This window comes from Corticium candelabrum, chromosome 7 (genome assembly GCF_963422355.1).
Source record: "Corticium candelabrum chromosome 7, ooCorCand1.1, whole genome shotgun sequence".
NCBI classification, from domain to species: Eukaryota; Metazoa; Porifera; class Homoscleromorpha; order Homosclerophorida; family Plakinidae; genus Corticium; species Corticium candelabrum.
The window spans coordinates 1,728,664-1,744,309 of NC_085091.1; the positions used below are offsets into that span (position 1 = coordinate 1,728,664).

A 15,646-nucleotide genomic window follows, 5' to 3' on the forward strand; every position below is an offset into this window, starting at 1 on the left:
ACATAGACTAGGAATTTGTAAAAGCAAACCAGACCTTGCAAACAACAAAGTCATAGATCAACTAATGGACTTGGCCTTCAATGTCAAAATCAAATACTAAACCATCTAGAGCAAACGTCAATACAGACAGACAGACAGACGGGCAGACACACAGACAATCAGAGACAGACAAATAGACAGATACACAAACAAACAGACAGTCAGATAAACACACATGTTTAGTTGATTTCGCTCCTAAACTGTACTAATTATAATCTCCAATGTTAAGACTACTAACAGACAGATAGACAGAATGCTTTACTGATTTTATAAAATTCAAAAGATATGAGCAAATCTTCAAAGTAACAAATCCACATCAGTCCATTACTCTGTCCATCAATTATGGACATACATACATACATACATACAGACAGACAGACAGACAGGGACCTCTTAGGTCCTAGTTGTCTTAGAACTTGCTGATTTTTAGCGTACACTGTAATAATGTCTTGTATAAGAAATATATGTATTGACAGACAGACAAAAAGACAAACAAAGAGACAAAGAGACAGAGACAGTTTGGGCCAGACTAGAATGTAATAGTGTTGTTCTTTGAAAATATATGTATTGACAGACAGACAGACAGACAGACAAACAAACACAACATACCAGACAGACAGACAGACAAGCACACAACAACAACACAATTTAATACAAACCCTACATCACCTACCTCTTGTCCTTCCTAGCAAGATACCTCAACACATCAACTGCACCACTATAAGCAGCATAGTGAGCTGCACTCATTCCTCCCGCCGTCCTCCCTCGCACAGACACTTCACAACTCTCAACAAGCCACTCAGCCACATCCACACGATTGAACTGCGCCCCATAATGCAACAACGACACTCCCCTATTATCACAATCAGACGCAGCACAATAGTTCTTGCCAACTAGCCATTGGAGGGTTAATATTTGGCCACAGGCCGCCGAGTCGTGCGCCGGAGTGGCTCCATTTGAGGCTCTATCCGTTGGGAGGAGGCCTATTTCTTCTATGAGCCAGTGCATGAGGCTTTGACGGCCATATCGAGAGCAGACGTGAAGCAATGTGGCGCCGTTGTCGTCTCGGATTGTTCTAAGATCGATGCTGTTCTCTGTGATTTGTCTGAGAGTGTCTAGGTTATCGAGTTTGATAGCAGCAAATGCTTCGTTCATGCCAAAATGACAATGATTCGGCTGAGAAAGAAGAGACAGCTTCGGAGTACAGTCAACGGCAAGCATCCACGCGCGTACGCATATATAATCACATAGGGGAAAACTGTAGATGTACGGCAAGCGAAACTTTCGCCTTCTTAGCGTACGGTTTATACGAGCAGCAATGCAACTCCCAGCCCCATGTAGCGCCTATTTTGAATCGGGAGGCCATATAGTAGACTCGACCAGCCTGAACATTGGGACTAGCGAAAACGCTGATAAACACGCGGCTTTGGCTAAAGTCAGAGCCGTATTTTCGGCTCTGGCTAGAGTGCTTGTGCTCTGGAATTTTGCCAGACATCGCGTTCTAAACCGATGCATCGATCACAGCCTAGAGTTGTTCTCTAGACGAGCTGGACTTCTCTTGACAAAATATACAATACAACCAAAAATTAGTAACATTCTAAATTGATAGCTAACGCAATCTTATTATACTAGATGCAGTACGCTAAAAACCTACACACTAAAATAACGCTGTAGCATCTACACTAGCTCTAGTCAGATTCTAGTCTGTACAGACAAACCCAAAGATCTTCTGTGTATTTGCAGCGCCTTTCTGTACGGTGAAAATACCGTTCGCATCCCAAGAAGTAGTTTTTTTCTAGGCCATTCTGCCGCAGAGCAAGCAGTAAACCGCACTTACATAGACTCGTTCCAAACACCCATGTGGTGATACGATTATTTATTAATTTTATGAGATTTTTCATAGGTTCTGAACGACTTTCCTTCGACAAAACCTCTCTGTACTCCCCAACTTGTAGCTCTGGACGATAGTACTCGCTGTTATAGCTCTGTGTCCTAAACCAACTAGGACACTTGTCTGCCATTTTTAGCAGGTGGTCACCCACCACAATATCTTCTAACAATGTTCTCGAATTTATGTCTTTAAATAACCGTATCAGGTCTTGCTCCACTCTTTCGAATGAAGGAAAGTCCACATCTCCTTCCTCTTTATTGTGGTATCGTGATCCAAATAAATCGACCGCTTTATTTGTTGTTAGCATCAGTGGTGGTTTGCTTTTATTGCACAAATCATGAAAAGCGAAAAAAGCGGTTGGCCCTTTATGTGGTAGAGCACAAACTCTGTCTAAAAACAATCTCTTAACTCCTGAATCGAAATCAGCAGTCTGACAATACAGTTCGACTTCTTTTTTCAATAGTTGGAAAGTTGATGTAACTAAAAGCAACAGTGTTTTGAAAAACAGTGTAGAGTTATTTAATTCTTAACTATACATTTAAGCAAAAAAGCACAGAGCGCATCCACGTTTCAAGACGTTATAAACATGCACATGCACTGTCTAGTGAGTACAGACTTTTGACAAGACAGACATGTGAATTAAGTGCAAGCACTAATTAGGCAACTCTGTCTATGGGTACAGGTAGACAGATACTGTTGCTAATTTTTGACAGAATGCAACGATCCATGCACTAACGTTTGCAGCCGACTCTGCTCAATAAATATAGCGATCGATTTGCTATTCTACGTAAAATAACAAACCTTTGACCTCCTTTACACGTTTAGCATTCGTATTCTTCAGTAGTCTTTTTCTTTTGGGATCTGTAAAGTACATGAAGTATACACACGTCGAGTTGTAACATAATCGATCTATAGTGTGCATGAGAACTGTACCTTTTCTAGGTTTTTCACCCACATAGACTACATTGCCGTATCCTTGAACGACAACAGTGGAGTTATGTGCTTCATAACTTGACATTGACAAGAAGCAAGATATGACGTGATTATCATTACAAGTTGTACACCGTAGTACCTAATTACGTAAGTCTACACATGCAGTCGCTTTCTTAGAGTCAATCTTACAGCTAAAACGTGCGAGGAATAACGACTGTAAATTCAGAATACATAACGATCATTTAAATACAACAAGCGATTCTCCATACACGGTCAAAAATTCCCATTTTTATTTGAGCAGTTGCATCTCTAACTAGACTGCGTACGAGGTTACTAATCGTCTAACGACAAGCGACTTCAAGGCTGTGCCGCGCAGCCGTCGACAGAACGACACCAAGCCGGACAGAAAACGAAAGTGTTTATCTACATGCATGTACCCAGAGCAATTTAGATATTACATGTACCTAGCGACTTGATGAAGCAACTGAGATTCATCGTCAAAGAGCAGTTCATACTTTCTCTAGTTATGCGTTTGAAATTTGACTTCGATCTCGACCTAGAGTGATGGTATATTTTTCAAGAGTGAGACTGTAAAGCAGGTCAAGGATGGAAAGACATGTAAGTGCCATACATTTAAAAGAGCTTCCTGCCAAGAAAGAGGACGGTGTATCTATATTCTTTACCAGAAGATAATGATGCATGAGGTGACAAAGAATTATTAAAGTTCTGTGCCTCCATATCTAGCAGCCTAGAGCAACTGTACTACAAGCTCCGTGCAAACAATCTATACGGGGAACCACTGGAGTTGAATTCGTTAATTAAAATTAAAGACGTTAGCAAACTCAATTTGTCATTTTGTAACATGTTAAATTTAAGACCGTTATATATTCTGGATTTACAGTACGTAATTTCGTATCATACCTTTGACTGTAAGAATGTGAGAGCTCTTGCAAAAAACAAAATGCATGAATTACTACGACTTGATTTAGAGACAGCCAATGAAACTGTCTATACTGTTTGCCTCATTGACCAGTAGACTTGTGCTCTGTGACTCCTCCACGGTCGTTGCAAATTTCTGTTAATTATTCAAAAATTTACACACAGTACACACACACACACACACACACACACACACACACACATGCTGGTGAGCTGGTGACCAAGTGAGACATACACATTTAAACTAAGTACAGGAAGAGCCCGGCGTAGCTGCAAACATGCATTGCGAATGTCACAGTATATACAACTGAGTACGCTATATATATATATATATATATATATATATATATATATATATAAGACTCACTGTATGCATGGGCTAGACGTTATACGTGTCACGTGTAAACTTTAATTGGTTCAGAGTCTAACGATGCGAGTCTTCAATGCAGCTAGTGATCAAGCCTGCTATTTAGACCTCTAGACTACATATATGCACTCTTGTCAACCTATACGATAGCCAATAACGACCACAACGGCATGATGAGGTTGCCGTAAAAGGATAGAGGACAGAGCGCAAGTAGTAGAGTGCCGGTTCTGGACCACTTGGATCTCTCCAATACAAATGCCTATTTTTGTGGTCTAGTATTTCACTAGTATCTCTCCAATACAAATAACTATTTTTGTGATCCTACCCTATCTATTTCACTTCTCCACCACCTATCTCCCGTCCGTGAGTCTAAGGCATGGCTTACATTTGTCTGTCCGGTTCCTTCTCTCGTCGAGGGCGCGTACCCCCACTTGGCGCCCGAGACGCGGATGCTCGTGTTGAACGTCATATTAGACACATGTAATTTATAGTATATAACACAGCGATGATACCTTTGAGAATTCTTGCCGCTGTTCAAGCGGTGCGTTATCGTGGTGAATCTCTTGCCACTCTTCCTATACACTTTCAACGATGGTTAGGAGTGAAGTGGTTGGGTGGTCAAATGCATCCCAATGGGAAAGGTCTCATTACAGACCAGTATACCCTTTCTCCTAATAAAATCATGACCATGCATGGCTGCCACTTGCGGCCATACCGTTATGGTGCATCTGGCTCGACGACTCGGCGCCACTCACGTCCAAGAGGCTATGGTGTGTGCTGCATGCAAGAGTCACGAATCCATAGTACGCCTGTGTCGCGATTGGGGAGCCCACGAGATCGACCGGGCTATGGCGTATGCCGCAGAGGAAGGCCATGAATCTATCGTGTGATTATGTCGTGATTTACGAGCCAACGAGGTCGACCTGGCTATGGTTTCTGCTGCATGCAAAAGTCACGAATCTATAGTGCGCTTGTGTCACGATGAAGTGGTGAAGAATTCAACGCTACCATGGCTCACGCCGCCAGGTACGGTCACATTAGGATCGTGATTCTATGCCATAGACGGGGCGCAACCGACCTCGAATGGGCCATGACATATGCCGAAGAGAATATCACGAAGAAATCGTGCAATTGTGTTACATCTGGTCCGCTATCGGTTCAGATCGAGCAGACTCACCCACATCATCACCATCCATCCTATAGAAAGGATATCTTTTTAATTTGTTTTGGTTCCTCGGATGTCGGTTCGTCGGCCTTCTCGTGGAAACTGGGCATACACCAAGGCTCATCGTACGACTCATCTTTGGTGACATCCTCGCTCAAGTCTTTGATGGTTTCTCTACGTCTATATTTTCTATAAGAGATCTCAGCGCACGCAACCCCGAGTCGAGGGCTTCATCACCGCTAATCTTTTTTTCTTCGTGCAACTGTAGAAGGTATAGTAGCTCTTTCATCTACAGGGTCCGCAGGGCACACTCGAGCGCCGTACCACCGATTTGATCTTGGTCGATAACTCCAATAGATACTTGAGCTCCATAGTAGGCGGATTCAAAACGCGCAATGCACTATCGAGCGCCACCGCACTGATATGACTTTTGTACAAGTGTAAGAGATACTCGAGTTGTTCCATAGCTATATAAACGGTTATATAAAAATCTTGCGCCCTATTAGAGAAATAAAAAACCTATAACTCTAAGATGTTGTGTACGTGCAAAGCAGATGATCGGTACGGCATCAGCACTTGCCGCGAACCTCGACAGGTTATCCAATGTCCTCATTGTAGGACCACCATCCACCCCGACGACGAGTGTTGGTATTGCGGCGTCCATCCTCCGATGAAATTGGAATGGATCGAGCCCATACCTAAAAATGCGAGTGTGGTGTAAAATTTAAAAAGGTGTGCGAATGGGAATACGTATGCGTGGGATGTGGTAGCGTCTACGACGTAGAACGACCGACAGCGGGACCAAACACCCACTACCTCCAAAGATCTAAATACAACATCAAATACCATCTAAAAACAATTGGAACGATTCGATCTTACCGAGGCTGAGAAGAGGACGGTCGCGATGAGAATTCGACAGATAGAGAGAATATGGTATAGTCTCCATCAAGAGAACTCATCAAATTGGATTTTATTCTATCCAAGATATTCACGCGAATAGAGCTTCCCGACGATGTACACCCACCACCCAAAGATTCTAATCATCTACGAGAAACTATGAAACATTATCAAAGAGCACATCCAAGGGTGGTGAGGTCGTCTATGGACACCTAACTATTGAACGTATCGGGATATCCTTTCTGTTCGACCAACGCTAGTCGACCTTTTTTCCGTATCACTTTCTCGATACGAAACGTCTTGGGACGTCTTTTGTAATTCTGGTTCGTAGAAGGAGCCCTCTATAATCTCTCCGTTCCAGTCTTTAATCTTGTAGGCCACAGGGTTGGTGTTCTGTATTTCGACGGCCTCGAACACTTCTTCGGGCCAATGAATTGGGAGTGTATCCTTTTTCAACGCTCGTCTTCTTTTTAGCGATTCGAACCCCATCACCGATTTTGAATTTTGATCGTTTTACTGGTACTTCAGTGCCATACAGATGAATCCAAACGAGGGATTCGTTTTTCGGGCTTTAGTGGGCGTCATTTGTATAGATCTGTGATAGGTAGGAGGTATTGTATTGTTTCAACAGGGTATCCAAAACGTCGATATACTTATAGGTGTTGTTGGCCGAGAAATACTTCCACATCCTCATTTTCAGAGTCCGATCAAATCTTTCTACCACCACCGCTATACCTGTGAATATTATTTTCTTTAAACCAGCGATCCATGGTCGTATTGTAAAACTCACCACCACGATCTACCCACAAGTTCCTGGGTTTTGGGGGTCTAATCGAATCCAAAGCTTTACGATAGCTTTACCCGTTTTATCCGATAGAGGAATCGACCACGCGTACTCGCTGAACACGTCGATGATGTTGAAAAGATACTTGACTCGGTCGTTGTATTTCGAGAAAGACTGCATGTCGACGAAATCCGCAGACCACGTGTCGTCCACACCTCCCACCCTGACAAGTCTCGTCGGAAACTGACGTTTTACGGGTTTATGGAGTTCTTCTGCGAGTTGGTCCGTCCACACTCCTTTTTTACCTAAACCCATTGTGCCCGGTAGACGCAAGCCTTTTCCAGCTCCACTGCCAAATTTCCCTTTGAGTAATGACCCGATAAGTGGTATATGAGACATAATTCCACCCAATCCGCGACCCTCGATTTCTTTCCTCGACATAAATCTGGATTTATTGGTTCCACACACCGGGCACGTTGATCTCAACACTATCCTACCGTTCTTTGTCTGCAAAGAAGTCGGATTCAATTCCGGAGTCTTTCTTTACACCTCACACAGTACAACACCATGGTGCTATATATACAGTTATATTAAAATCCTCTACTACACGGTGTTCATTTCCCAACGACGGCACTTGTGTGCAATGGAGAAGGGTATCTTGCATGGAGCGCCCTTGTCACCGATAAAGTATAGGCAATAGTAGCAACACAGTACTGTACGCAATTTGTATCTTGTAGCACACTCGAATTGTACACGACACCTTTTTTTCGTCTTTTGCATATACCGGTAGACGTCCTCCGGAGACTATAAAAATATTCCACATCTCGTTCCCCATCATTGTATACGGTCAACCAATGGGTGCTATCACCATCAAAGTATTCTTCGAGGTTGATGGCTAGAGACTCATTGGCTTTGGGCTTGTGGGGTAGGGTACGTGTCTTTACTGTACGTTCCTCTATAGTTACACCTACCCCGCGTTTCTCGAGTATCTCGTCGATCTGTAAATTTGTTAAAGGGTTTCAAAGCCTTCTCTTTTTCCACCACCCACCGAGCCAGGTAACATTAATCCTTTACCTGCCCTACCTGCTCCACAGCCGATACCCAACGCACTAGCTATGAGAGGTGCCGCAAGGCCGGCCAATAACGTGCTCAGAAATCCACCCTGCTTGGTCGCGGTCTTTCTTCTCCTCTTAGGTTTCGCACCATCACCAATGGTAGCATTTTTGGTGGCCCCAGAGATAGCACCCGATGCTGCGGCAAGACCTAGAGTGCCGAGCATCGCGGGGGCAAGTTTGAGGCTTTTAGGTGCAAATTTAGCTATCATCGAGCCTATCGATCCTCCATTTTTAGTGATCTGCAACTTGGAGAGTTTCAAATCAATGTTCCGTCGCTGGGCTTTTGCCTTTGCGATCTTGTTGTATTGAGTCCGGGTTATATTCAAGATTCAAGACATCTCATCCCGATAACTGAGAGTAAGATAATCGTAGGGTGTAGCCCGTGTGTTTCTGAAGAGCATTTCGTATCGCTTCCTTCTGACCATCAGTCAGAGTGAACCCAAACTTGACGTAACTCATGGCTATATCTAGAGGTTATATTAAACGATCACGTTTATCTTACCGCTCACCCCCTTCAACGTCATGTATCGATCACTCAATACTATGCAGTAGACGTGATACGCCGAATCGTCGTCGTCTGCCAGGTTTCTAAAATTGCTCGCCAACTGCCATCGTATTTCGAGGTCGGTCGTGTCCATTTTCAACCTTTCTCTGTGCTTGGACACGTCGACGTGTATGATCGGGTACATTTCCGCAAATTCTTCGACGGACACTTGGCTTCCCGAATCCGTGTCCGAATATTTCTGGACCGCTTCCTGGAACAACATGTACGCCCTCGAGTAATTTCTAGAGGCTTCGACAAAGTTTGTCTCGATCTCTGTCTGGGTACTGCCTGCTTTTGACGCGCACGTTCAACCGGGTCAGCTTGGCGTTGTCGAAGACTTGGTTGTTCTGTTGCTGATTCCCATCCCGCTCAACAGGCGCAAACGCAACAAAGACGTGTCGAGGCAGTTGCTCGCTGGCAACGCTGGTGACTCTCCAAGTGGGACTCAATTCGACGGCTCCAAACTGATTTCTGTACACTCTGACTTGCTCAAAGTAGAGAATACGCTGAGCGCCTGCCCCAGCCTCCCCTCCAAATCCGTCTGCACGGAGACCGACGGTCGAACCTTGGGCATCCATACGGACAAATGCTCGATGTGGAATTTACCCGCAGCTGCAGCGGCATGCAGCTCTATATACTTGTCGGGCGAACTTCTTTCTAAGGTGCAGGTGTGCTTCACTCCAAACATAACCGTGTCGATATTGCGATGGGAGCCCAACACGGCATTCAAGGGTAGGAACATGGTGGCCGATTTTGCACCTGTCGTGATCTCCTGCCTACTGCGGAACCCATGTTGTACTTGGAATTTCTGAGTGTATTGGCAAAGTTAAGAGCTCTAAACTTTGCTCCGGTTATATTAACACTGTCTCCAGCGAATTCGAAGGCACCCTCACCGCGAGTGGTGGTGGGTAACAGAGCTGCTCCCGGAACACCAAATTGGACCAAATTCATGATCGTGCTAGCTTGAGGTAGCTACTGTACTGATTGACGTCCTCGACTAGATGGCCGTCGATTTGGTATTGAATAGATCGAAAGAGCGACCATCCGTTGTTGACGAGTGTGACGACATCGGTGGCGGCGTAATCGCTACCATCGGCCGCTTTGACCAGTTTGCCTCAGACTTCGAGTATCGCTTTGTGAGGAAGCAGGTATTCGTCCAGATCTCGGGTCTCTATCTTGTGCTCTCCCAGCTTGTTCATGTTGTTGCTGGAATCGTTGGAAAGATATTCGATATATTCAAACTCGGTGATCGAGTCGTCCTCGACAGGAGGCTCAAACACGTGTAAGTAAGGCGATACGATCTTTGATGTTTCCATCGCAATATCATAGATTACATAAATATCACTTCAATCGTTTAACATCACTACCCGCAATTATATTACTCAAGACAGCACGAGATTGGCTGTCGACGAGTTCTCTGTCACGATTTGCAGGACTTTCTGGACCTGTGGATTAGAGGTCAGTGTTTTGATCTTTTCTGAGAGAAAGGGGTTATCTGTCCAACTCTTGTGGTCACGAGGTCCTGAGCATTAGAGATCGCTTTCTGCGTCAAATCCTTGCAGTATCGATCGCTAATTGTTTACCCGTGCTTAGGAGTTGTCTCCCCGTGTCCAAAGCTTTTTGGGTACCCAATTTGACTAGATCTTTCCCCGGGGTCCAGAGCCTTTTGCGTACCTAGTAGTCTCAGTAAATCCTTCCCTTTGTCCAACACCATCTTGGACCCTGTTTTCAATACGTTCTTGGCAACATCCAACACGTTGCCCAGGATAGATCCTCCAACGATTTTCTTACGATACAATAGATTGCGTCTATATAACATAGTTGCCGCTATACCTATAGGTTACATAGATTTGATGTGGGATAAGAACGTCGTTCTCTGTCCATTGAATTCGATGGGGTTTCCATCCTGGTCGGTCACGCGCATGAAGATGTTGCATAGTTGTAATGGTTTCCCTATTGGACTGTATGTACAAACTACTACAAACTATCAAACAATTGGAAGGGGCGTTAAAGATTGTGTTGTCATGGCAGAGGCGCAGACCCCTTTCCAATCTTATACACCTAGCTGATGACAACGAAATAACTCAGCTGCGTACTGACTCAGAATAGATGCTTTTGTATGCATGGCATGTGTTTCTCGCTATTTGGTTTGTTAGTTTGTAGCTTTATTCTAACTTTACGCGGTTTTCGGCAAGACTGTACGAAAACGGAAGAGTCTCAATAGTTATGGCACGAACTGTAGTAGAAGTCGTACATCAATTATTGTTTCAAGAGTTCAAGGACGCTCATACCCACGTAGACGAGTCGGTTCAACAAGATCCTTTTCTTGTTCATGTGGAGTGCGGCGAGCCCATTGTCAAAGATAACGCTGTGTTCGAAGAATGGGTCGGCGATCAGCTTGCGCCATCTGTTCTCCTCACACAATCGTACGAGTTTAACGTCTTGACGTTTTCTTAGATTTTCCATTGTCTTGCCAAAGACCGAGTTGTTGAGGAGATTGAACAGATCTTTCTCAAAGTCGAAGGTGGCCTGTTTGCCAAGCTCGGTGTTCTTGTGGATGTATAGGAGGCCATCCAAGGAGATTGATCGAATTGAAGCACACGGTTCTTGGTCAGCTTCATACTTAGGGACAAGTACAGTTGTAGGTTCCTTAGTGGAGAACGTACTTGGTCTAGTTTCGAAGATTAGGCACCAACTTCTCTACTTCATTCGATTCACCCCAATAAATATCCTAAAGTAGGTCTCTTTGATAGTCCTTTGGGAACTTCCAGACGTTCGGGCGCTAGCGAATAGGCATTGTGTTTGTGGTGTAAGTTTGATGGATACTCTAGATCGACTTCTAGTATTTATCTCTTGTCGATTTTGTCTGGATGATCTAGTATCGTTTGTCCGCTCAGTGGATCCACCCACTCGAATCCTCCCGTGGGTAGAGGTTGTGACATCGCCCATCCGTATAGGTTGTTCGCATCTAGATACCGGATGTAGATGGTGGGATTGTCGGGATTGTAGCCTTTGACGCGGGGATTGTAGCCTTTGACGCGAGGATTGTTGGCTTTGACGTATCGTCGAGAGACCATCCATATATAGGTGGTATACCACCTCGCATACCTTTCTCAACGAATAGATGCGTGTCATAGTCGGTCTAGAGTTCGAGCTCTACTCCCGAGTGCTTCAACAACGCATGCCACGAAAGTCCTGCCTGGACTTGTGTAGTAGTGAACTGGATCGAGTCGGTAGATCTCCATACAGGTCTTTCTAAAGTTCTCAAAGACGTCGGTTAGGAGTAGTACATCCGTACGCAAATACAAATCGTGATAGTCGCCCATGGTCTTACATCCAAACTTCGACCATACCTTCTGCGCGTGGTCGTAATCTCTATCGATGATAGTTGGGGTTCGTGGAATCGTACCCAATCGTCCATGTGCTCGTACGGATAGATGCCTTTCCTCAAGAGTAAGTTGCGCTTTTCGTCGTCGGGCTCGTGTGCTTTGACCAATCTTTCGAGTGAAGCCAACAGAAACTGAACACTGTCGATGAAGCGTAGCTGTCCGAGAAAGAATGAGATATATTTCTCCGTGTTGTTGGGAATGCGGCTGACGTTGCCTTGCACCTTAGAGATGGCTTGCATCAATAGATGACTGTTGTATCCACGAAGATTGTGGAAGACCACGGGAATGGTTGTAGACAATCGCATCTGGATATTGCAAGCATTGTGTGCTGCACCTCGATATCGTCCCGTAATGTGACAATGGTCGCGAATGCAATCCCGACCGTTCTTCTTAATGAAAGACTTGTCGCAGATGTAGCAGATGTCTGTGTCATCACCTTTGGGTTTGCGTTTCGCCTTGGATCCAATGATGGTGGGAGACTGAAAGTAGCATTTCTTGTGTGCAGATCCTTTGTGTTTGCCCGTGTTCGGGTGGAAACCATCGATGGCGTGTCTATAGGTGTCTACGGCTAGAGATTTATCACAGATGTGGCAGTCTTTTGCATTCTTGTGATCTATCCAATCTTGTGTCGTCATCTCGATCTTTGATGGTATCTTTGATTTTGACTTCTTCTCTTTGCAGACACCCTAGGAAGTGTTAAGTAGCATTGGGTCCTCGGTAGACAATGGGCTGTTGAGTTTATCTGTCGCACCGTACGACGATGTAAGAAACCGCAAGCTTCGTGATGAGCTGTCTTCTGGGTGTTGCTTTGTTGAGATCACATGTGGGTCGTTCGATCTTGTTGATGAGGGACTCAAAGTCTTCATAGATAATGTAAGGGACGTTGAGTCGGTTTTGGTAATTATGGAAAGTGAGTTTGTTCTTGCCTTTTTCAGGCATCTCTACTCGGATGGCGCGATGTCCGATACCTCGACAGTCGGGTTTGTGTTGTTCGAGAAGGTCTTGTCGCGTGTATCCGTGTAGACAGCGTTCGCAGAAGAATATACGATGATCGTGTTTGTTTTGATCGTTGAGTAGGCGGTCGAGGGTTTTGATCCAAGTGTAGTGTTGCTTGAGTCCTTCGCCGATTATAAGGAGGTTGATCCTGATGGATAACTCATACTTTGATAATCTGAGTGGATAGACACCTTTGCTCCATTCGAAGACGTTCACAGCGAGTATGGGGTTTTGCTTCTCCACGAGATCGATCTGTTTGATGAAAGTTAATCCCGGTTCACAGTACGACGCTGGCACAGCGTCCTGGACGCTGACAATGACGCTCACACCAACGTCACCTAAGACGCTGGCGCTAGATCATTCACAGTATTGCGTCTGACGAGCGTTCATCGCACAAAGAACACACTGCGATAATGGTCTGGCTCTGCAAAGTAACCACGTGTGTACAATGTACTCGCGACAGACATGGACGGTGACGTTCTGCTTTTGTTGCGCTGCTGCGTTGTAGTCTCGATCAAGCGTTTTCTTTCACCCTTATGTCCTTGTAGTCCTTTAACTGAACTTGCAAACGCAGGAAAAACCACGCACACACTCAATGAAACTTCTATCGACGAATTAATGATCGATGCCATGTGAACGAATAGAATATCCCGGACACGTCCAGTAACTGACTTTCGATTGGTTGAAACGGAGCACGTGATGTCATCGGACGCTGGCTCACCTTCGGCTAAGACGCTCGATTAGAACTTTTCTCTATTCCAGCGTCGCGGCCGCTGACATGTTCACAGTGTGACGCTGACGCTCGCTCTTCGTCAGCGTCCAGGACGCACGCACGACGCTCGTGCCAGCTAGCCTCGTCCCCAGACTCTCTCGCGCTAGTCTTGTCCGGTGCCGGTATAACAATTCCAGGCGCGAGAGAGTCTGGGATCATCCCGCCTACTTCCTGCCATATCTCCTTACTAAATGGTCACTAAGTGTCACCCCAACGTCATCACTGTCACCCCCAATGTCATCAAGTCTCCCGTAACCGCAAAATCAAATTAGCGTTACAACTAATCCAATAAACGTACCACACGGGATGCTATGATCATTGTTTAGTGTTTGTGGCATATCCAGCACTTGCAGACAACTGAAGCATGTTGAAAAGGTAAGTTTATGGAGGTTTGGTGACGGGTGCCGTGTAGGCTTTTAGTCTGAGATCTACAATTGGCGGAGTGATGACCTTCTACCTAGTTCACACGCGCATCACCTGTGTGGCCACTAGCATTTGCGCGCAGACTAGACTCTGTAGCAAAAAGCGCGCAATGACAACGGAAGGGATTGATCTTGACATGAAACTACCGTCTACCCTTCAAGAATTCTTCAAGTATAAAAACAAATACATCTTTTTGCGAAAGACTAGCCCTGGAAGCTTCAAGTTGACCCTCCAGACCGTAGTTTCATGTCAAGATCAACCCCTTCCCTTGTCATTGCGCGCTTTTTGCTACAGAGTCTAGTCTGCGCGCAAACGGTAATGGCCGCGTGTCATCTACGTAGGTCATCACTCCGCCAATTGTAGATCTCAGACTACAAGCCTACACGACACCTTTCACCGACACTCCATAGACTTACCTTTTCAACATGCTTCAGTTGTCTGCAAGTGCTGGATACGCCACAAACACCAAACAATGGTCATGGCATCCCATGTGGTACGTTTATTGAATTAGTTCTAACGCTAATTTGATTTTGAAGTTACGGTACACTTGATGACGTTGGGGGTGACACTTAGTGAGCATTTAGTAAGGAGATATGGCAAGAAGTAGGCGGGATGATCCCAGACTCTCTCGCGCCTGGAATTGTCATACGGGCACCGGACAAGACTAGCACGAGAGAGTCTGGGGACGAGGCTAGTGCCAGCGTCGTACTGTGAACCGGGCTTTAGTTCTTGAATACCATTCCAACTCAGTCCATCGTCTGTCGGGTATTTGCTGGGTCGATCGGTGTGGTCGCGTGCAGGGAAGAGTGCCGAACGCAGAGCCCATCGTAAACAGCTGTCGTCTTTGTTTTTGACGTCGATGACGGCCTTTTGTTTAGTACTTCTTTTGGGAGTGGGAGATAGGAGTCGCCGTGGATCGGTTGGTAACGTGCAACGTGGAGTTGAAATCGTGTGATGCCGTCCACTGCCCATCTGCTTCCTTCGTTGGTGAACCGTTCCAGTGTTTCCAGCATGTGTTGCAATCCTCTGTCCAACGATTCTAAGATCTCGTCGGCTGTAAGAAGAGGTTCCATTTTACTTTTAAGTGTTGGTTCATTCCATTTGTCGAGTCCTTCGGTGTCTGCTTGTAAAGGCGAACTTCCAGAAGCAGTTGGAATTTCACACCGCTCAGTGACAAGATTTCTTCGACGAGTTTGTGATGAATTTGTGAACTTGCATTTGCCAGAAAGGACTGCGGATCGTGCCGATCCTCTGACATATTTATCTGTCAACCTCAGAGGAAATTACCTACAGCGTGAGGCATCTGCTTCCACTGCAGTGCAGATGGGGTGGGTTTCACACTCGGAATAAGTCTCACACGTGGAGCGGGGATGGATTTCACACGTGGAGATG

General features: G+C 45.3%; 2 protein-coding genes across 3 annotated transcripts in view; both read right to left on the reverse strand.

Moving 5' to 3' along the window:
• The window catches only part of LOC134182540 (espin-like), a 7,405-nt gene extending 6,180 nt beyond the window's left edge, over nt 1-1,225 (reverse strand). For both annotated transcript variants that reach the window (XR_009970354.1, XM_062649963.1), the window contains exon 1: nt 713-1,225. The gene's annotated coding sequence lies outside the window, so the exon portion shown is untranslated. The remainder of the gene's footprint in view (nt 1-712) is intronic.
• A 328-nt stretch (nt 1,226-1,553) lies between these two features.
• LOC134182514 (uncharacterized) lies at nt 1,554-3,934 on the reverse strand. The gene is made up of 5 exons (XM_062649925.1): nt 3,878-3,934; nt 3,785-3,809; nt 2,864-2,940; nt 2,732-2,791; nt 1,554-2,410 (listed from the first exon to the last, which is right to left on the reverse strand). Exon 5 carries the CDS (start codon nt 2,235-2,237, stop codon nt 1,728-1,730), a length of 510 nt encoding a protein of 169 aa, XP_062505909.1. The 5' UTR covers nt 2,238-2,410; nt 2,732-2,791; nt 2,864-2,940; nt 3,785-3,809; nt 3,878-3,934; the 3' UTR covers nt 1,554-1,727.
• Between the last annotated feature and the right edge of the window lie 11,712 nt (nt 3,935-15,646).